This window comes from Pundamilia nyererei, unplaced genomic scaffold (genome assembly GCF_000239375.1).
Source record: "Pundamilia nyererei isolate P.nyererei 1_Seehausen unplaced genomic scaffold, PunNye1.0 scaffold00475, whole genome shotgun sequence".
Classification (NCBI taxonomy): Eukaryota; Metazoa; Chordata; class Actinopteri; order Cichliformes; family Cichlidae; genus Pundamilia; species Pundamilia nyererei.
The window spans coordinates 113,647-136,458 of record NW_005187876.1 but is presented as its reverse complement, the minus strand read 5'-3'; the positions used below and the strand labels follow the sequence as shown (position 1 = coordinate 136,458).

Genomic DNA, 22,812 nt, shown 5'->3' with positions numbered 1-22,812 from the left:
TGTTTGGAGAGACGCTTGGCCAGTGATTCTGTTCAGCTTATTATTAGGATCTGGTTACTGACGGACTTTGTTTTTTTTTTTCTTCTTCTGCCTTCCTGCTTGAAGACTCAGTTGCACACCTCACATTTATATATTTAGTAGAGTGGAAAATGAACATTAAGTTAAGAACCAAACTAAAATTTTAACTTTATTAGAATTTCTTTTAAAATTTGAACCATTTTGGTACATTTGAGAAGAAAAAAAAAAAAAAAGTTCTTACTGAATTGAATGTCGTCAAGAAACATAAATCAGCCGTGGGGGGAAAAAATGCTTTATTGTGTTGACTTGTACCCAGCTCATTATTTAGCAAAGCTTTGCTTGTTTGTTTTTAGTGGTTTCGATATTAAATATCTTTGATTAAATGATATTTTCACACTTTGCTTTGCTCCAAATAAGGAGGCGGCTTGTTGGAAAACTACAGCACAACAAATACTCCGACTTTCTGACTAATCTCCTGGTGAGATTACTCAGAAAGTTGGATGAACAGAGATGTTGCATACTCAGCGTGTTCTGCAGGAACAAACAGACATCTAAGTTGAGTAATGCTTCAAGCTGTTTATGCCAGCATGCTAATCACCTGAAACTTTGCTGTCACAGGTTGCATTATGTCACCAGGATCCCCTCTGAAGTATCAGACTTCATAAAAATAGAATAATTTGAACCCAGATACCGAACCCTGCTGTGATCCCCTGCCACTCCCAGACTTTCAGGAACGCAGTTTAGACAGTAACCCAAGCCAGAACAAACTGAGGAGCTAAAAATACCAACAGAGGGACAGGCTGGCTGCTGTGGGCCTGAGGTGTGTGGGAGGGTCTTTACATGGGCTTCAGGCAAGCTGGCTGTGGCATAAAGTGTTGGACAACTGGGGTTAGAAATGGCGCAACAGCTAAGTGGAAAATACTAAAAGCAACTAACTTTACAGCCATTTGAGAGTAGAAGGGCGGAACTTCCTGACGTCTTTGACATCTTCCTCACCACTGGAGGTGATGAGCTTTGCTCTCAGCTTTAAGCACCCGACAGCAGGCAGCTCTGGGCCCGGTGCTGGAAGCGGAGCAACCATGGAGAATCTGGAAAAGCAGCTGATCTGCCCCGTCTGCCTGGAGATGTTCTCCAAACCTGTGGTCATCCTGCCCTGTCAGCACAACCTCTGCCGCAAGTGTGCCAATGACATCTTCCAGGTGAGACTAAAAGAAAACAGGAGACGACCTTCTGGGTTCTTCAGTATTCAGCGATTACACTGTTAGTTTTAAAGGTTTTAGATGGCGTTCCCCTTTATCTACACTCATCCTCAGAGTCTGCAGTGAGCTTAGATTCACGCTACAATGTGATGGAGTGAAAACCCAAACAGACACTATTTATTTTGTTCTAGTCCACTTCCATGTTAGCAGATAGTATCTGTATATTAAATACACTTTTGAAATTTAGAAATCAGATTTAGTCATTAATCAACACCAACAGCAACCTAAACTCAGAGGCTTTTTCTAATGTAAAAATATTTCTTTCTTCTAGCTGTTTCTTTACATCAGGTACGAGAATCTATGAACACATAACCCCAATTTTAGCCAAACTACATTGGCTCCCTGTTAAATATCGTATAGATTTTAAAATTCTTTTTTTTATTCACTTTTAAAATTCTGAATAATTTAACGCCCAGCTATCTCTCTGAACTACTCCACTTATACAATCCCATCAGAGCACTTCGATCGTCCAATCACAGGCTCCTAGCACAACCTAGGTCTCGACTGAAGTCGAGAGGTGACCGGGTCTTTGTAACCGTGGCACCCAGACTCTGGAATAACCTCCCTGTTCATATTCGTACTGCTGTGTCTCTCCAGTCTTTTAAATCACGTCTTAAAACTTATCTTTTTACTTTAGCCTTTGATTCTAACTAGTTGGCTGTTCTAGCTTATTGTGTTGTTACCTATTGTTTGTTGTCCTGTTTTATTGTTTGTTTTAATTGTCTCATGTTTTTACTGACTGTGAAGCACTATGGTCAACATTGTTGTTTTAATATGTGCTATATAAATACATTTTGATTTGATTTGATCATATTTTAATGTAATTTAGGGGCACAAACATTGCAGTTAAATGGCCAGATGTCACAACACACCTAACATCTGGCTCATGGAAAGTGGATCTGTGGCTGAGCTGAGGCCTTGACTGACAGTGCTGACTCAGGTTGAGTCAGCACTGTCAAGGCCAAATGTGGCCTGTGGAAAACTGCAGATGTGGGTCACATTTATTGCCATCTGGCTATAAATGTTTAATATAAGCCAAAGCAGAGTCTTCCTCTCTCTACACTGATACTGGATTCATATGTGCAACCAAACAGAAATGCACCAGAAAGCAGTCTGAAGCAGTTTGTTTCTTTTCCCCTCTTAAATCCAGTCAGCTAATCCTCTGTGGCATTCCCGCGGTTCCTCCAGTGCGACGGCCAGTGGCGGTCGCTTTCGCTGTCCATCGTGCCGCCATGAGGTGGTGCTGGACCGCCATGGAGTCTATGGCCTCCAGAGGAACCTGCTGGTGGAGAACATTATCGACATCTATAGACAGCAGGAGTCCTCCAGGTGAATGACACAGCGAGGGAGGGTTGAAAGAAGGGGTAGTAACCCAGGCAAATGTTTCTTTTAGTGAACTTTTTAAGTCATCACATGTACATATTTGAGGGTCTTCAGGGGCACACTAGCATTGTAGTGATGCCTCAATACAGCCACAGGATTGCTCTGGTGAAGCTGTGCCTCTTAATAAAGTCTAAGCAGAATTGTTCTTTTGTTTTGCAAATACCAGATACAATGGTGTGGTGGAGATAAAATACTCAGTTTGAGACAGTTTTTTCTACTCTTGCTTCTGTATGACGTCAATGAGAGGGTACTAATAATGCGCTCATCTCAGGCCCAGACTCAGTGGCTGGAATTACAGAAGCCCCACCCACCTACTAGTCAACCTTCGATTTGCAAAAGCTGGCCAATCAGGAGAGGGTTGTTTTGAAGGGAGAGAATCTGAAACAGCTTGTTCAGTCTTTGAATGCACTTTCCCAATAATATTTGTTAGTTGTATTAAACCAAAATCAAGTAATTGTACCATTGGACACCCAAGACAACCTGTTTTTATTTCTTGTTGTTACTATGGGACTCACCTTCCTGCGTCTTCCTCAGAAACATTTATCTCATCAAACCAATCCTGATTCACTACTAACTGCCACATCCAATCCGGGTAACTCACAAAAGTTAATCAGGGCAAGTTCATCCAACTAATTTATTTTATATTACATTATAATTATGTAATGAGATTAATACAAATCTAAGTAATCAGAAGAATCATTAAATTAAACATTATGCTGATTGTAAATCTTGAAATTCTTCGTTCATCATTTAAAAACACTAACATGTGTATTGAGTGTGCACTTAGCTGTAGTAATGAGTGACTGCCTGCAGAGTGCAGCATCGTATTTTATTACAGCAGGTTTCTGGGTTTGCATGTTTGTCAGCAGAGCAGAAGTGATTTATGCATATACTGTATGTTGTGTTCTTGTTCATTGTGGCTGATATAAAGTATATTTAGCAGTAACGACAAAGCCGTGCGTGCTTACATAATCAACATAATCATAATCAAATAAACAACAACATTGTAGCGTTCATTTTTGGGTTATTTGTCTCCTTTATTTCCAGAGACATATTTAAAGACAAAATCAAGCTCAAGTCACTCAGTTTTGAAGTACAGACTAAAATATGTTAGCCAGTCTTGAGACACGTGTTGGTTTTATATTTTATTGTATTTTCTTTATTGCTATATTAATACATTTTGATGCACAGGTTGATGATCACAGGAGAATGATGTGTTGTGTGCACAAGGAAACATGTTGGAGATATGAAGAGTAACGAGAAACGTCTGATGCTTTCGCTGTAGTTACAGATTATTACAGATTGTTGCAGGTAACACATTCGATTTTTCATAATAGGTAAACAGAAAGATGTTTAATATTTAGATTTTGGCTGAAGAAACACAAATTCTGAACAAGGTCTAAAAGTAGAGTCGTTTTTAATAAGTGTATCAACCAGAACCAGTTATCAAATATTTCCCCAGCTTGACTCATGTGGAACCTGACACAGTAACTGTTCCACCTGAGTATAACCAATACCCGAGCACTGTAGAAATGACAGTATGACAGTTGTTTCCACACGCATCCACTTCGTATAAAAAGTAAAGCGTTTCAAGCAGAAGGCTCTTTAGTACATCTGCTCTCCACACTTACCACAACAGATCGTCCTCAGTGTAAATATGCCTCTCAGAATAGAAGCTGAGTGAGTCAGTGATAAAAAAGAAGAGCGACAGTAGGACAGGAGTCCCCTCTTTATCCGTGTGGGTTAAAATAGATGTGATTGTTCACACGGATGTAAACAAATCTTTTGTAACTTGTGGTTTTCTCATCATTTTTTCACATGCGAAAAATATTATCATAACTTAATCATCGTTTCTGTCAGAGATGCCTGCGTCAGAGTACAAAGGACAGTTTGTTTCATTAAATTTAGCTGTTGTTTCTCGGAAGCTACGTGGCACCAGAGTTATCCATGTCCGAGTCAGCTTCTTTTTTTAAGTGAAATGTCTGGCAGTGATCAATCTGGGAGGAGAATGATGTCAAATCACACGCGCAAAAATAAAGGAGACAGCAATGATAATGACCTTTAAATGCATACACTATTCTTGTATATATTAAAGCTATAATAAAGGAAACCAGCTGAGCTGTAAGTGAGCAGTGACATTCCTGATTTGCAGGTGGTAAAGGGACAGCTGCCACCTCTGGCAAAATCTTTATGCAGTTCTTCCATCATCCACTGACGTCAAAGTACGTCAGTGATAACAGAAGTAAACTAAGCTGCTTCAACAATACAGACAATGATGCCAAGTCTTGTGCATGCTATGCATGGGAATGAGATTAAAAATGAGCCAAGTTTCCTTTTAGTCACATTTTAAGGGTATTAAAATGATGGCTAACAGCTTATAAAAAAGAGCTACTTTTGGATTATTTTGTATGTGAAACACTGGTTTTCATCTGAACTTTCTATGTGATTTACTGTGCAACTGCCTTTGTAGCTGTAGGCTGCTGCAGGCTATCTGCAGGGGTGGGATGTTAAATTTAATTTCTTACAACCTTATTTAGATTTACTGTAATGGAGTTTAAGACATTTTAATTACAGGCTGCTTTAAGTTAAAGATTGACTTAAAATATACTTTTTTCACTGCTAATATGTTAAGGTAAATATTAAAACTTACTACAAATGGGTGTGATATTGACAGAAACCTGTTATATAAACCTACCAGGCTTTTATGTCCACATCCAAATTTCCCTGGAGCAATCTTTACATTAAACGTGATATTTTTTTTGTATCTTGCAGACTTGTTAGCATGAAGCCAGAGCAGCAGCAGCTCATGTGTGAAGAACATGAAGACGAGAAGATCAACATCTACTGTTTGTCCTGCCAGACGCCGACCTGCTCCATGTGCAAAGTGTTCGGACAGCACAGAGACTGTGACGTGGCTCCGCTCGGCACCGTCTACATGAGACAGAAGGTGAAGGACGGTTACAGCATACAGTTTCTACTTCGCGCCACTTCACGCCTGACTAAACCAAGTTGTTTTCGCTCTCCTACCTCTCCTTTTAACCAGTCTTTATTCTAACTAGCCGACCCTTGCAATCAGAAGGTTTAAACAACAGGTGGATGATGCTCGTATATTATAAATATCATGAAAAATGACATTATAGCGCAAAGAGTAGGAAAAATACTGTTCAAACAGTTTGAATAGATCCACTTTAAACTCGCTCATAGCACATCTAAAGATGAAGTTAAACATGTGAAGATCACAGATAATCCAATCAGCTTTCAAAATAAAACACTGCTTGCTGATATAAATGCCCCATCTTTGTTTTCCCAGGGTTCATTTGTGATTCTCACCCCTTATTTCCATCTCATACTTTAAATGAGCTCAGTTAATTCACATTTCCACCCTCACATCAACTTCTTTTACCTTCATTTAAGTTTATTTTCAGCTTATTTGCAGAGAGCCCTGCTCCGAGAGCTTGAGCTTGTTTAAAGGTCAAATCACCACAGAGTTGGTAAAATAGTTTCTACCATGAAAAATACAGGTAGGTGTGTTCTTACGATGACCTTTATCTTCCAGCATTTTTTATCTTATTTCTATTTTTACATTTTTCCTCTTCCTCCTCGGCAAAATGCACACCAGCTCCCACTGGAAACCAATTCATGACTAAAAAGAGAAACACAGCAACTGTTAGGATGTGAAAATTTAAGACATTTTTTAACCTCAATTTTGATTATTCTGATCAAACTTAAGACCTTACATTATACATGACTTTGTGTTTATGATGCAGCTAAAATGAGACCAAGAGCTGACTGATCGAATACCCAGAGCACACGAACAGAATACATATAACCACTAAAATCAAGGCTTCAGTACATGTACATGATCATCTGTCCATCTAAACATCAGTGGCATTGCTCTGTGCAGATTAAAAGTGCAACTTCTGTTTTTCAACACACAAAGTCACACAAAGACAAAGTGCAGCAGTTTTGTCATGCAGATGGCAGCAGCAGCGTCCGGCATGTTATCGAGCAGTTGGCTTTGTTGACATTTCAGTGCCGGCCTCTCCATCTCTCACTCTGCATCTGATTCACTCATCTGAAATTTAGATGAGGCTCCTGAAAGTTGTTGATTCCCCATCTTTGTGCAATCTGAAAAACAAAAAAGTTTGGTGATCTCATTTGGCCGGCACAGAAGCGAGAGTGTTTGTTACACGAGCAGCTCATCAAATCGCACTCTAACTGTAAAGTGGCTATAAAAATATGCATGATGTCATAAGATATTTTAAACAGATGCATGTTGATGACTCATGTTGTTGTTGTGCTTGCTGGTGGCGGCGGTTACTAATGAGAAACTACTCGTCCTGCGGAGCAATCCTGCGATTACTATGAGAGAGGTTTGAGTTAAAGTCAGCATCTGCGAGAATGATAAGACACTTAGCAGTCGACTGTCAGATTTTCTTGAAGGTGGAATTTATTTCTAGTTTGTGTCTGTCCGAAAGCAAAAGTTGAAACCGTCTTTGCAGTCCAAAGAGAAGTAGTTTAAATATAAAAAACAAACAAGGAAAATAGTGAAAAGCTCAAAGTAATCACGGACCTCTGATCAGAATTAAAGGATTGAAACCAACCATATCTGAACAAAAGTGCATTTTTCCAAAACACAAATCACACACAGACTGTTAAATATGAATAACATTTAAAAAAACAACAACAACAACATTGTATTTAAGAAAAATAGAGGTACTGAAGTGTTTTACTTTAACATATAATCATAGAGGCAGGAAAAAATGCTGAAATTTTTATTTTATAAAATATAACTGGGGCTCCGACAGTATTTTATCAGCTTATAATGTCACCATGAATACAACAGAGTGCCTCTCAGTTAAGAATACCAGAATAACAGTGACGCAGTAGCTCATCTGGCTCATGGCTCGTCATAATTCACAGGTTACTGTAAAGTGTGAAGTACAGAAAGAACATGATGTTTTCTCGTCACTCGCTGTATCGTGAGAATTAAAATTCACTGAGAATGAAAAAATGTGACCTTGACATTAAGCAGAGTTTGGGTGAAGACCTTTGAGGTGATTGCCAATGTTTGTAAGTTTAGTAGCAATAAACGCCTCACCACTGTGTAAGATCATTGCAGCTTTGGTAGGATGTACTAAAATATAATGTCAAATATTTAGAAAATATGTAGGGAAACATTTAAAAATTCATTTTAAAGATCTGCTCTGGTAGATCGCTCCATATCTGAGGAGCCTCGAGAGCAAACATTAGATAAAGCTTAAAAATCCCTCCTGAAACGCATGTTGGGTCATTAAAATCTGGGTAATGGGCTCACTTTTTCTGCATTATGATGAATTTAACACTTGTTGATTCATTTTTAGTTGGTAGGTGTTAAAAGATGATTGTAATAGTCTAACTGAAAGGAAATAAAATAATTTATAATTGTTCTAGTGTCTTGAAATTTGAATATGTCTTGAATAGCTCTTCTTGGACTTGGGCTGGATGACATTTATTTGTTTATTCACTGGTAAGAAATAGCAGACATTTTCCTGACAGCTTATTTCGTTGTTGACGGATATGATGTTATCAAAGCTGACGATTTCAAACACATTAGGTTTGTTTTTGTAATTTTTTTTCCATGTTAACTTTAAGTTTCCGTATTAACTGATGTCAGTGATGCTCTGAATGTTTGCAGACGGAGCTGAGTGACGGCATTGCGATCTTGGTGGCCAGTAATGACAACGTCCAGGCAGTCATCTCTCAGATGGAAGCAATCTGCCGCACCATAGAGGTTAGACATGAACACATGAGGCGCAAAGGATGCAATTTCATGTCTAAATCCAGCCGCTTTAGCTGTACGAGTATATAAGGGTCGCTGAAGAAAACACAATGAAAGGGCTGAGTTAGTGTCAAATACTGAGAATAAAAACTTGAACGTTTTGGGATTAAACTCATAAATTTGTGAGAAGAAAAACTGTTAAATGTAATAAAGAAATTATACATTTATGAGGAAAAACGAATTTATTAGAAATACGCAAAAAATACAAGTTACAAGACAATGAAAGTTATATGAATGAAATTAACATAAAACAACTTGAATCAGTTACTGGAGAGAGATCATCACCACATCACCCTCATTGTTAGTCTGTACTGCCTTAAAAAACATAATTTAATTTTGTTAAGGATAATTATTTCCTTAAAGAGACAAACAGTAATCAGTAGATGAAATCAGTCTATCCTGGATCAAACTTAGCTAATGCAAAATGTGGTGTGATAACATGAATTTCTGCAATAAACTGAAATTGATTTCTCAGTTACAAAAAAGTTGCTGTGACTGAGGCTAGGTGTAAGAGCACACAGACTAGCTGTGTTGTGGTTTCTGTGATTTAGTTTTTGCATCCTAAAGGAAAGACACACTGGTTTGGGTGACGTCGTGGTGGCTTCATCCATGTTTAATAATTAGTACTGGAAACAATGATGGTGAAGTTTAAGTGGGACTGATGAATAATATTAGATATCTGACACTGTTAGTTAGAAAATGACTAACACTGTCACGCCATCGTTCTTTAGGAAAACGGCCAGCGGCAGAGAGAACACCTGAGCGGCCACTTTGAACGTTTGGTGGCCATCTTGGAGGAGCGGAAGCAGGAGCTGGTGGGTCTCATCACCAAAGAACAGGATGAAAAGCTCAAACATGTTCAGTCGCTCATCCGTCAGCACAGCGATCACCTGGAGGTGGGCGTCACGCTGGTGGAGTCGGGCATACAGTTCATGGAGGAGCCACACATGCCTCTGTTTATACAGGTGGGAAAAAACTGCAGTTTCACAAAAAGATTCCTTGTGTTTCCAGACTTGATCAAATATGACTCTACAGTGTTTCTCACAGTACACCTCCTAATTTTGCAAATGTGAGGTGTGTGTCTAAACATTCACATTTAAAGATATGTACATCTTTGAAACATAAGGTGAACATCCTAAAATCTAATTTCTGCATCTTTACAAAGAAATATTTCTGTTGTAAATCAAAGTAAGGCATCAGCACGGCTCCTCGTCTTTCCCATTGCTTCTGTATCTTTCCACAGGACGTGGTTATTGTTCCTCTTTTCAGTAGGAGGACTGTAAACCTGACCATGATTCAAACCTCTGGCTCAGATGAAATGAACAGCTCACACAATAAGCCTCATTATGCAATCCATTCTAAGGTCCTTGTAACGTCACACTTCCTGGTGCAAAATACAAACGAGAGTCCAGAAATTTCTGCCTCCAATTTTTACACTTCTAAGTCTTCCAGCAAGAGATTGATTCATTGATTCGTTATTGTATTTTCTTTTATTGAATATTATTAGGTGGGCCAAAGATTTCTGCTGGAAAAGGGACCAGCAGTGTGGACAGACCTCCGGGGTCCAGGCCCACTCTATAAGTCGCTGTACTTCTTCATTTCTATTATAACGTGCATTAAAACAGTTTGGTAATGGAAAACTTAAAACACCAATATTGGGTTTGCAAAAGTTGAGTGCTTCTGTAGCGATCGTGGTAACCAACATGAGGGAGGAGGACACTGAGTGGACGGGCTTGTGCTGGTCAGATTTGTGTGCAAAGTGTCTCTTTGAAATTAAATAAAAGGTCGTTTATCGGCTTGTCAGACTAGTTTTAAAGCTTTATGCTCCTTGAAAATTTGCAAAACAATTAGAAATGTGTTGTTCTAGTGTGTGGTGAGTTCACTTGCCGCCATTGCCTTCAGTTTTGGATACATTTCTCTATGATTATACTAGCGCGCTATACATATATGCTTGTAAATATGCATTGCATTTATTTAATTACTTTTTTGAGAATAGCAAAGTGGATTGAGTCGAATGACTTTCCATGAAGGTTGGCTGCTGGTCCAGTTTGCACACTATGCTGGTATCTAGTTCATGATGAAAATTTTTACAATTTACTAAATTTTTACTATAAATTTTTACACTCCAATTTTAATGTACTAAAATCATTACTGCAATTTTTTGTCCCATTTAGAGTCAAACCTGTACTGCATTTAGCTTCTTTTTAAACCATTATTTTTTAGCTGTTCCATTACCAGCAACCCCACTATCATTACTCTTTGCTGTTTATCACTTTCAGATGTCTGTGTCTAACTACCTGAAGTGTTCGTTAATTACTTTGAGCTTTTCCATCCTAATCTATTTATATTGACGATTCATCCAATATTTATAGCTAAGTCAACATGTTATCTGCTACTTCAGAGATCTATTTTAAACATCTATTTTATTGATTAGCACCAGCAAACCCTTTATTACTTTTAGCCCATCATTAAAGCCTTTAAATTTAGCCAACAGGTAATTACTGGTCATTTGTTTTCCAACCACTCGGCTGCCCTTTTAATGCCTTTTCTTTAAATACGTTTCTCGGATTTGTTCACATAATTACAGTAAATACAAGAACACATAATTACCGGAAATGGGAAAAAAACTCAAAAACTCACTGCATAATGTGCTAAAGTATGCCTGAAAGATGGTCAGCGTGTTATTTACCATCAAGAAAGACTGAATATAAACGTTTTATTTTTATATTTAAATTCTAATTCCTGTTTTTAGCTGACAGCTTAATTCATTTTTCCACATCAGCCTCCAGGCTTCCTTAAATAACTCGCTGCTCGATGACACCTGGCCCTCTTTTAATTATGTTAAAGCAACCGATGACACAACAGCACCACAGACGGATGTTTAAATCAACAGTTTATTTTGTTATTTATTTAACAGTCTCACCGCACTCTTCACGTGCTCCTCCGCTTTCCCTCTACTCATCGATATTTTCCCAGGCTCAGCTCTCATTAGACAGGATAATCCATGCTCACTGATGATCAAGAGCTTTATGTATACAGCCGCAGGGCGAGGAGGGAAAGTGGAGGAGCGAGCCCAGCGGGACGCCTCTCCATCGGGCGCTCTGCTTCAACAACACCCCCAAGGACACATGAGTCTCCTCCGGTCCTGAATAGTTTAAAGGCAAACATCATGTCTGACGCTCCCGTGATTAATTCACACTCGTGTAGAGATAATGAGAAGCAGGTCAGCCCCTCAAGTACACCGCATTGATCCACCGATCAATCACACGCTCATACATTTTGATGTATTCCATATGCACATTCAATGTATGGACTTTTAAAACACACTTAATTATGTAGAAAACACACAATAACTAGCTCGGCCTGAGCACGGGGATGCTCAGCAAGAATAAATAAAATTAACTGATTTGTTTTCCTGCTGTTTTAATCACTGTGTATCTGTAGGTGTTCTTAAAAATTACTACTTCAGCTGTAGCTCAAATTAATAAGAACCGGGCTGACGGAGCAGCAGCACGGTGTGATGGTGATAATGAAAATAAACACCATGGAGTCACCGCAGGAGACGAGTTTAACTCATGTTGAGGAATCTCAAAATTACTCACGAAGCATCTTTGAACTTGTCATCCTTCGTGACGTGCCCTTGTGTAAGTGGACCAAATTTAACAACAACAGCTGAAGAACATCAACAATGACCTACAGCTATACATGAGTCCCACTTTAGATAAAAAAGTGTGACTTTTTTATTTATACTGGCATTGCATGCAAACACTCAGTCCGTCCTCGTTTTAAAACATGATCTGAGGATATTTCAATTGATGCACTTTTTGCTGACTGGGTCTGATTTTTCCATTTGCTGTAATTAGTTATTTTGTTTATGGTTATTATGGGAACTGCTCATTTCCAGCTCTGTATTGTTTCCATTTAAAGTTCAAGGTAATCCTTATTTTACCTGTTAAATAAGTATTACCTTCTGTATGGAAGGAGCCATTTTACCCACAGTGTTCAATGCCGTCTTCTTTTCATGGTCAGAATAAACAGGTACAACTGAAATTTGTCAACTTTTTCAATTTTGGGTTTTCAACAATAGAAATGAAATGAAAATACTGGTGATGGAACATCCTTTTCAATCAGTTTTTCTTATAACCAAAAAAAAAGAAGCAAAAATTAATTTTTAACTATTCTTTTAATTCAATTCAATTCAATTCAATTTTATTTATATAGCGCCAAATCACAACATAAGTCGCCTCAAGGCGCTAGTGGATTTTATGTTAGTAACTCAAGGATTAAACACATCTTTGCTTATGAAATAATCAGAAATATGTCTAGACGTCTAACAGGTACTGTAAGGGTAACATACCCTTAACTATATGTAGAGCAGCCACTTCTCTCGGTTCAAGCCAACTTTCTTCAGATTGGCTGTCCCTCGTAAACAGCGGGTGAGTGGGGTAACTGTGTGACCACATTACGAGTATCCTCTCTCAGTGACATCATACAGAGCCAGGAGTACAAATAAAACTGTCTGAAAGTGGGTTTTTAGAGTAGTCTGAAGCCAACGCTTACATACAGTTACCTCGTTATTTGAAACTTTAGCATGTTCAATATGATCATTCATTATTATAACAGTATACGTACACAATAAACAATATACACTTTAAGCTAGCTCCATATTTGGGTTTTGCAGATGTTAACATTGGATGTGCTTCCTGATGCACTGTGTCACTGCCCGGCCAACCAAAAAGTCACACTTTAGCATTTTTTGGATCAGCTTTAGCTTTGATGACAGCTCGCAGTCACCAAGGTATTGTTTCGATATATTAAGGCATGGTTACAGCGTTTTTCATTTTCCGTCCACAGTGGTGTTAATTTTTAACCAACATCTTGTACTGATGATGCGTAAAGTCTTCTCCAACATGTGCCAAAGATTCTTAATGGTCCATATGTGAGAATGATGCCTCATGCACCCCGAATCATCCTTTTAAAATCTGAGCCAAATGAATTCTGGAATCATCTTGAAATACAGCCATGCCATCAGGGAAGAGATAATCCAATCATGGAAATCCTGGTTCATTCAGTGTATTCATGTAGTCAGTTGACCTCATCTTTAAGAGGTGAGAACTCAGTGGGAGGTTCGTACCTCTTAAATATAGCGTAAGTAGCTCAGGCTGGAGATGCTACTCGTTACATCAGAAATGACCTGATGATGTGGTTTAAAAATCTGATAGTACGCCTTGTCGATGCCTCCTAAATAAGGTGTTTTGAGCAAGTCCTGGAGGAAGACCCTGGGGCAGACTCATAACACACCGGAGAGATTGTCTCAGCTTGCTTGGGAATGCTATGGTTTCCCTCCCAGAAGAGCTGATGGACATAGCCAGAGAGAGGGAGGTCTGTCCGTTATCTAGATCCAGATAGACGACAGAAACATCCCATCCATGATGAATAATTCTGGCAGAACGGGTAAAAGCACAACAGGTTGGCATTTTTCAAGAACCCAGCCAAGGGGCAGTGGTCAAATGAGTATTTCAAACCAAACAGAAGCCCTAAAATTTCAACGATGGTGTTTTCAGCTGGACTAAAAGAACAGGCTACTTTGCCTGTTTGTGAATATTTTACCATTACAACACATCAGTTCCACTAATCTAGATTTATGCAGATTGTGTCAGAATTAATCCAGCTACAACTTTCTCAGTCAGCTGCCTGAATCAGTTTTTACCACCTGAAAAAAGTCAGTAATAAAGATCATATTCACGCCTTTCACTTTGGACAGAGCACACATGATTAAATACGATGTTGTAAAATGTAGATGGACTGACGTAAATGTGTTTTCATATTCTCCAAGTATTATTATCACTACAGATATTCAGGCTCTTTTATAGAGAAAAGGTTTTATGGCACACTTTGAGGACTGATTAAAACCTGAAATAAGTTCATAAAACCTGAGAGCCGACAGTTGGATGACCCACGTGTCCCTGACCCGATTTTAGGTTGTTACTAAATTCGGCATCTTTACTGCTGATGTCTGCGTCACTGCGTCTCCACGGAGGAAAATGTGTTTGTCTGCCGGTGCGTTTGTAGGAGAGAGAAAGTCTGAGCCTCAGGTGTCGCTGTTTTATGCCAGAACAGGTGTTAAAGAAGATAGAGCAAGTGGAAGCAGGTAGTAAACACCATCAGGCCATTCTGGCAGCTGTCAGTGTTAAAAAATCCATGTTTTCATTTAGCACGGTGACGTCTATGACAAATACTTGTGACAGATGTTGTTGGCAGAGATGACTGAAGCACAATGTAATTAACTTTGTCTCTTTCCTCTTTTCTACTTTTCTCCAATACCAGAGCGCTGAAGCCATACTGGAAAAGTAAGTGCTCGTGGATGAAGCTCTGATTGTGAATGTGACCTTTCCATCCTGCCTGTCAAATATTTTACTTTTTACTCTGAGAAGTTGATCTAACCTTAATTTTTAACTCAGCCATCTTCAGTCTAGATGGAGTCCTGTAAAAAGTGTCTCACAAATACATTTCCATAGGTTTGAGAAAGCTTTCCAACCTTAAGGTGTTCAATCATTTCACTGATATGACCTCCAACATTAAATCGCTCAACAATCCACACTGATATGGACCGAGTAATGTGTTAGGAATGAAAGGATGCCGCGTTGTTTGATAGGAGTAAAAATTGATCAATCTACAGAGGGCTGAATCCAAAGACATCTTGAAAATCAAAGTGAAAAAAGTCAGTGTTGCTGAAATTCCATTGCAGAAACTCAAGGTGGTAGTTTGTAAGCCCCCACATGCCTGTATACCTCCATAGCAGTGTCAAGGCATGCACCTATTGAGACCACGGATGGTGTCCTGGAGGATCTCCTCCTAGATCTGCACCAGGGCATCGTTGAGGTCCTGGACAGTCTGTGGTGCATCCTGGCACCACTGGATGGACTGATGCATGTCCCAGATGTGTTCTATTGGATTTAGGTCAACATGGGGCACAGTGTCACTTCCGTCATCCTCCAGGAACCAACTGTATGCTTCTGCCACTGCACTAGTGTAGGGTCTGACAATGGGTCCAAGGATTTCATCCCGATACCTAAGTGCCGTTGCTTAGCCTGTAGAGGTCTGTGCATCCCTCCATGGATATTCTTCCCCAAAACATCACTGAACCACCACCAGGCTGAACGATGTTGTAGGCGGCATAAAGTTCTCCACACTGCTTCACGTCTGTCACACATGCTTGAGGTGAACATGCTCCTTTTTAAAAAAAAAGGAAAACAAACTTTTGTAGCTGAAATGTTTGCGTAAACATGCTTCTCAAAGGAATTTCCCCTGGAAAAAGCGTTTGCTTTTGCAAAGCACAACAAGAACGACCAATAAAAAGAGCAAAAATGAGCAGAACACAGAGACAGCTCACTTCAAAAATCTATTTATAGTGATTGATACAAAATTAATTGATTTATATATACAATGTAGATTTTGTACTGTCTTAACCTTCCGCAACAGTCGTTCCCTCTCTGTCAGATGTTTGGCCCTTTCATACTAATTACTTGTGGAGCAGAAGACCCTGCTGGGGCCACGAGATCAAAACACCAAACAATGCTGCAGTCAGCGAGCAGCCACGCGGGGATACCTGGAGGTCAGCGTGCGTTTGCTTTGCTGATAGATCGAGTCACATTTGGCCTTTTACTTGAAATCTCCATCAGTCTCTGAGATGGAAGTCTGCCTGATTAAATACTTAGCGCTGGTTTTATTGATCCAACACTGGCTGCAGATTAGAAGCAACTAAAGAAAAATGAGTTTAACACGACTGAGCATGTCTTATTTTTAATATTGACCTGGATATAAAAGGTGAGAATATCTATAGTTTGCCAGCGCTGATAGACTCTGTTATTACAAGCAGCAAGTCTGAGGGATTGTTAAGTGTTCTGATTCTGATTTTCATGAAGAAGTATGTATTGCTCGAGTTTGATTTGAGTTTAAAATGCTTCAAAATGAAATTTTATTTTGTGCTAAATGCAGAAGCCTTTTATGTTCTTTACCGTTTTGTTGTCGTTTTACTCGTGTGGAATTTACACTTCAAGTAAGAATAATTCATTTAATTTATGACCATTAGGATCAATTTCTTAAAAATGTGCAGCTACTTTTTATCTGCAATAAACTCATAAATTCACTTTCTTGCTTTCTGCAATTTTCCATGTTAAAACTCAGGCTTACAGTAAGGTGACATTTTAAATGTTTTATTGGGTTTGGCTTTTGAAAATAAATTAACACAAAGTACAGTTTAGCAGTTTAGTCTTATGCAATGCATCTCTTTACATGAGAGTTCAGGTTTTTGTATTTCTTTTTAAAGGGGAACAAACGTTTGCAGCTGAAATGTTCGGTACAGTACAGCTTTAATGAAGTTAAAAGCTGTACTGCTTTTAACTTCATGTTAAAAGCTGTACAGCTTTTAACATGAAGTCTCTGCGTTTGTTTACAGAATGGCGGCGATGGCGAGAGCCTCGAAGTTGGAGCTTCCAGAGCTCGGTTATGAGAGCATGAGCCACTTCATCATCGATATCGATGACCTCGCCGACACACTGAGAAACATCAGCTTCTGCTGTGGTATGTCGTTAACGTGGTTTTAAACACATTTTAAATAGTTGGAAAACAAAACAAAATCCTCACACGGACTAAAATCATTGACCTGAGCACATTAAAAACCACACTGAAGTTTCAGCACAAATAAGTTGAGTCTGACGTCACTCTTACTGGTATATGAGGTGACTTCAACATGTTTGTGTGTGTTTCAGGTGTGGCGGCTGATGAAGAAGATTTTGAAGAAGTTGAGGAAGATTTGGACTTTGGCTCCAGATTTTAAGACCGAAGAGCAAAGAAGCTGATCATTTTTGACTGACTTCAGTGGAGATTTTTAAACGTTGTCAGAGATACTGACCGAACAGCCTCTGCAATCGATAAACTGGAGTTTTGTTTGGCCAAGGCTGGAGAGTGTGTGCGACTTTGGTATCGAAAGTGTCAGATTCCTCACAGTAGTTATTCCACTTCTAGTTCTTGCCCATCAGTCGTAGAAGAACAAAGTTTGCAGAAATATAATCACATTTTCACAATTAGAGGACAGAATGTATTTATGAGTTTTAGCTCCAAGGACCAATTTTAATAGTTTATTTAATACTAAATTTGGGAAATGTGACAAATGTTCATTATACACCTTTCCACAATAAATAGGGAATGTGTTTGAAACAAACAAACAAAAAAAAGTTCCCTAGAGAAGCTATAACAATGTTTATATATTGTAATAATTGTATGATAAAGAAAGGGGGTGTTTGTACTTCTGCTGAGGAGGCTACGTGATTGGTTTGTCTGTTTGTTACCAGGAGTTACTCAAAAAAGTCAACAAACCGGCATGAAAATGTTACCAGAGGTGAGCCTATGATGCAAAATGCCAAAAATTTGACATTTTGCACCATATTTAGAGAAATATGCATAAAATAAAAAAGAAAGAAGAAAACCCATATTCACACATGTCATGACGAGAATTTTAAACCATAGTTGTACTAATGCTCGTGTTTACTGGTGGCTGTGGAAACAGAGGAAGCTCATTTTTGATGCTTTTTGGTTTAACTTTTTTAATCAGGAAGTGAAACTCTTGAGATTAAGAATCTCCTTTTTGCAGCAGCGTCGTGGGACAAGCAGGATTAACCCAGCATGCTTTTCACTCACAGACTAATTTGCTTTGAAATTGGGATGAGGATCTCAATATTGTTCCCATCCCTGCTTTAGTCTCAGGTGCTGAAACACATTTGTTTTGCTGTCGGATTTTTGCAAATTACTTGCGCATTGGTGAAGTATGGATATTTCAAGAGACCGACATTATGCAGAGAATCCTGAATTAAAATCAGAGGGAGTGTTTTAAATCTGTATTTTGTGGCAAAGTCATTAAACTGTTTTCGTGTTTCTTATCTTTGATTTGACTGGATTTGACTGCTGAACCCATACATGTAGTTTTTAAATTGCATTCAACAATAAAATGTAAACTATTTTAGAAAATGCTTCAATTTTCCAGACGTGTTAAGATCACTGCCGAGTGGTGGTCCTGCTTGTAGAAGGACATTAGTAATGTAACTGCATTTTTTCCTCATGTTGCTTCATTGTCAGTGAATATGTTTGGTGGCAAAGTTCACATATTAAACAAATGACATCATCTCAAAGCTCATCTCAACACCAACACTCGGGTTGTTCTGGTAATATTCCCAGGTCATGATGCTTTTTGATAACATTCAGAATCCACAATTCTGACCAAAAGTATTGACCTTTTACAGAAACTGACAAGAGGCACTGACTGTTGAAGATATTATTACTATTATAATATTCACTACCAGTCAAAAGTTTGGACACGCCTTCTCTTTTGATGGTTTTTCTTTGTTTTTACTACTTTCTAGATTGTAGATATATCAATTACATGAAGCAAGATATTTGGAATTATGAAGAATTATGAATTAATTAAGAAAAAATTGATTACCTCCCCCAACTCTTACATTTTAGATTTCTCAAAGTAGTCACTCTTGGCTTTGACAGCGCTGCAAACCCTTGGCCTTGCTCTACAGGTTCCCACCGTGAAGCATGGAGGAGGTGGTGTGCTACCACAGCATCCTGCAGTGACATGCCATTCCATCTGGTTTGCGTTTAGTGGACCCTCATTTATTTTTCAACAGGACAATGACCCCAAACACACCTCCAGGCTGTGTAAGGGCTGTTTGACCAAGAAGGGGAGTGATGGAGTGCTGTGTCAGATGTCCTAGGCTCCACGGTCACCTGACCTAAACCCAGTCGAGATGGTTTGGGATGAGATGGACCACAGAGTGAAGGCAAGAGGGCCAACATGTGCTCAGCAGCTCTGGGAACTCCTCCAAGACTGTTGGAAAACCATTTCAGGTGATTACCTCATGAAGCTTATTGAAAGAATGCCAAAAGTGTGCAAAGCAGTAATCACAGAATCAAAAATATAAAACATATTTTGAGTTATTTCCCACATTTTTGTTTACTACACAATTCCATATGTGCTCATTTATAGTTTTTGTACATTCTCAAAGAAGACACCATGTAAATAGTCGTTTAAATAAAGAAAAACCATTAAATGAGGTGTGTCCAGAATTGTGACTGGTAGTGTATAATTGTTATAGGTTATTGTCTAATATAGAAACCTCTGCTAAAAATCATTATGTGTCTTTGTTTTAAATCAAGTCCACTCTTCATCTCACAACGATCTTCGTCATAGCAGAAAGGAAACCTGATTGGTTCCTTTTTTTGTGAGTCTGCTATCCAACCAGAATCCTAAACATATTTCTAACAGTTAATAGTTTCAGTTTTATAACATCAAAACGTTTGAATATGAACTGTAGGCTGAATAATTTACGTGACGCGGTGACCTTAATTTTATCAGAGTTTAAAAGAAGCTTATTGTTGGTTTCAGCAGCAGACTGTAAATTTGCAATGGCCCGATTAAGGAGAGAACTATGAAAAACGGAGCAAGACTAGAAGAATTAAATGTGGCAGAAACCGTGTGGCAGACACTTAATGCCCAATGTGACAAATTAGATTAACTAGTTTTTGCATTAAAACTATAACTACTGAACAGAAAAACATTGTTTCATACCTGCCGTAGATGAAGGAAACAGTAAAGTTGCAGTTAGCACAAACAGAGTCAGTGAGAAAGAATTCCTGTATGAAATCTTGGTGGTTTGAGGTTAAAAGTTCAGAAACTCTGAAAATTTCTACAAATGCAAAAGGAAAGAAAAGAAAAACATGTCTGATCGCTTCTGACTGAATTAGTGCAAATGTGTCAGAGGCTGTTTGTGGAGGTTCTTGTTGCTGTACAGAGAGGATGTGTGAAAACATCTCTAACAAGACCACTTACGTAAAGCAGCGTGAAGGATTCCCCTCATCAGTGTGTTTATGCTGATTCAGTCAAAAGGCTGCAATCAACAACAGCGTCGTCCTCCTCCTCCATCCGTGCTGCGTATGCGTGGAGTACAGGAACATGAGGCCGAGCAGTTGGAGAGTCACTGGTGATTGTTCAGACGTGGGATGGTGACACTGATCTCATGATATTTGTCTTTTGTTCTGTACTTGAGGTCCCTGCAGTCCTGAGGGAGGGAAAAAACCCACAGAGATGCAAATAGATGTTTTCCATAATCCTCGGACATAAAAGACCACATGAAATCACACATTTATGTACCTCTGTGTTTCCTCCTGCAGCAGCAGATGCAGGGAGGACTGACTTGGCCACATATCTCGCCTCCCACATCATTTTGTTTAGCAGAAGAAGCCAATGCATTGTGTGTAAATATATCTGTGTGTGTGTAACTCACAGGAAATGCATCCAGTGGATTTAGCACTGTGTTCTGTGCTGTGGGTGGGAAAGGGAAAAAAGTCTTTTCCATGTGTTTTCTTCAGGATTAAATCTTTCCAAAAGCTGCAGTACAGCTTTTAACATGTTAGGTAAATTTTAAGAGAAAATAACGTAGAGATTAAAGTCAGTGGGACCAAATGTGTGTCTGTATGTCCTAAACCTGGAAATACAGCAATAGATGATTTTGTTAATATCTGGAACAAACTGTTTTTAAATATGTAAATGGCAGGATATAAGCAGGGATGCTTTATCTGCTGCTTTTAGTTAAAGAATGAATGATCATTTATATCGTCACTGGTAAATATGAAACAAAACCAACAAAGAATTGATTTTCCTGAAGACAAATACTCTTTGTGCATCCCAATTCTGAGAGATCTAATTCTTCTGTGGCATTCCAAAAGCTATTAAAAAGGCATCAATGAGCAATGCTGCCGGAAATACCCACTAGAACACCAAATGTGTATTAATCCGTGGCTGAAACTGGTCCAACAATCGCACAAATTTAACATAAAAAGCCTCAGAGCCAGGATGATTAAAGACATTCGCTCCATGGGTGGGAATGTTGGTTGATTCACCACTTTGGTTTAGATCAAAATATCTCAACATTTATCAAATGGATTGCTGTTGGACCATGCAAAGATGTTTATAGTTCCAAGTAGAGTTATTGTTTTATTATCAATTTTTTTTTAGCATTTTTGAAGTTACAGAGAAGGATTTGAGGGTGGTGCAGGATATGTCTGAGGACAGTGGTGAGGTGTGCTGTAGGAATGACAGATGACAGGCTTCAAGGTGAAGGTGAGAATTACATTACGGATTGACTCAGAGCCCCTTCTTGTTTACGATGGTGATGGACAGGTTGATAGTTGAGGGCAGGCTGGAGTGGACGATGATGTTTGCAGATGATTTTATGATGTGTAGAGTAAAGAGCAGGTTGAAGAAAGCCTGGAGAGGTGGAGGTGTGCTCTGAAGAGTGGAGGAATGAATATCAGTAGAAGTGAGACAGAATAAATCTGTCGCAGATGCAAACACATGGAGTCACACATCCAAAGAAAAAGATGAAGTGCAGGATGGAGTGGGTGGAGATTCGATTTTATTTATACAGCACCAAATCACAACAACAATGGCCTCAAGGCACTTTATATTGTATTTAAACTAATTAAACTAGAGTAAATGGTGAGGTAGACCCTACAATAATACATACAGAGAATAACACAACAATCATATGACCCCTATGAGCAAGCACTTTGGTGACAGTGGGAAGGAAAAACTCCCTTTTAACAGGAAGAATCCGGCAGAACCAGGCTCAGGGAGGGGCGGCCATCTGCCGAGAATATTTGGGATGATGAGTGTCAGCGGTGATTTATGACAGAAGGATACCAGCAAGAGCGTAAGAGAAGGTTTTCAAGATGGTAGTGAGACCTGCTGAAGTAATTTTTTTGGAGACAGTGTCACTGACAGGCGACTGAGCTGCAGGGGGCAAAGCTGAAAAGGATAAGAGTTTCACTGGGAGTGACCGGGATGGACAGGATTAAAACTGAGTGGACAGCTCAGGTTTAGCAGTTTGAAGTCAAAGTTTGAGGGGCAAGGTTAAGTAGGTTTTGATATTTACAGAGGAGGGTAGTGTGAATATAATTTATTTGACAAAGGATGTCAAATATGGAGCTGCCAAGCAAGAGGAAAAGAGGAAGAGCACAGTGAAGACTAAAGGATGTAATGAAGGAGGACATGCAGAGGGCTGGTGTGACAGAGGGGGGTGGTAAGGAAAGGCTGAGATGGAGGCAGATGATCCACTGTGGCGATCTCTAAAGGAAACAGCCAAAAGAAGAAGTAGAAGTTAATTAGCCCTGTGATAGACTGTCAACCTGTTCAAGGTGTACCCAGCCTCTCACCCTTTGACAGCTGGGATGCCTGTGGGAGTGCCTGGCAGACTCAAACCTTTCTAA

General features: G+C 39.1%; 1 protein-coding gene across 1 annotated transcript; it reads left to right on the top strand.

Annotated features, from left to right (window-relative positions):
* Window positions 1-806: 806 nt before the first annotated feature.
* Window positions 807-18,511, top strand: trim54 (tripartite motif containing 54). Its single transcript, XM_005753879.1, has 8 exons — window positions 807-1,217; window positions 2,428-2,606; window positions 5,433-5,607; window positions 8,338-8,433; window positions 9,213-9,446; window positions 14,809-14,831; window positions 16,940-17,064; window positions 17,253-18,511. The coding sequence occupies exons 1-8, from the start codon at window positions 1,026-1,028 to the stop codon at window positions 17,318-17,320; spliced, it is 1,092 nt and encodes a 363-aa protein (XP_005753936.1). The 5' UTR covers window positions 807-1,025; the 3' UTR covers window positions 17,321-18,511.
* The last annotated feature ends 4,301 nt before the right edge of the window (window positions 18,512-22,812 follow it).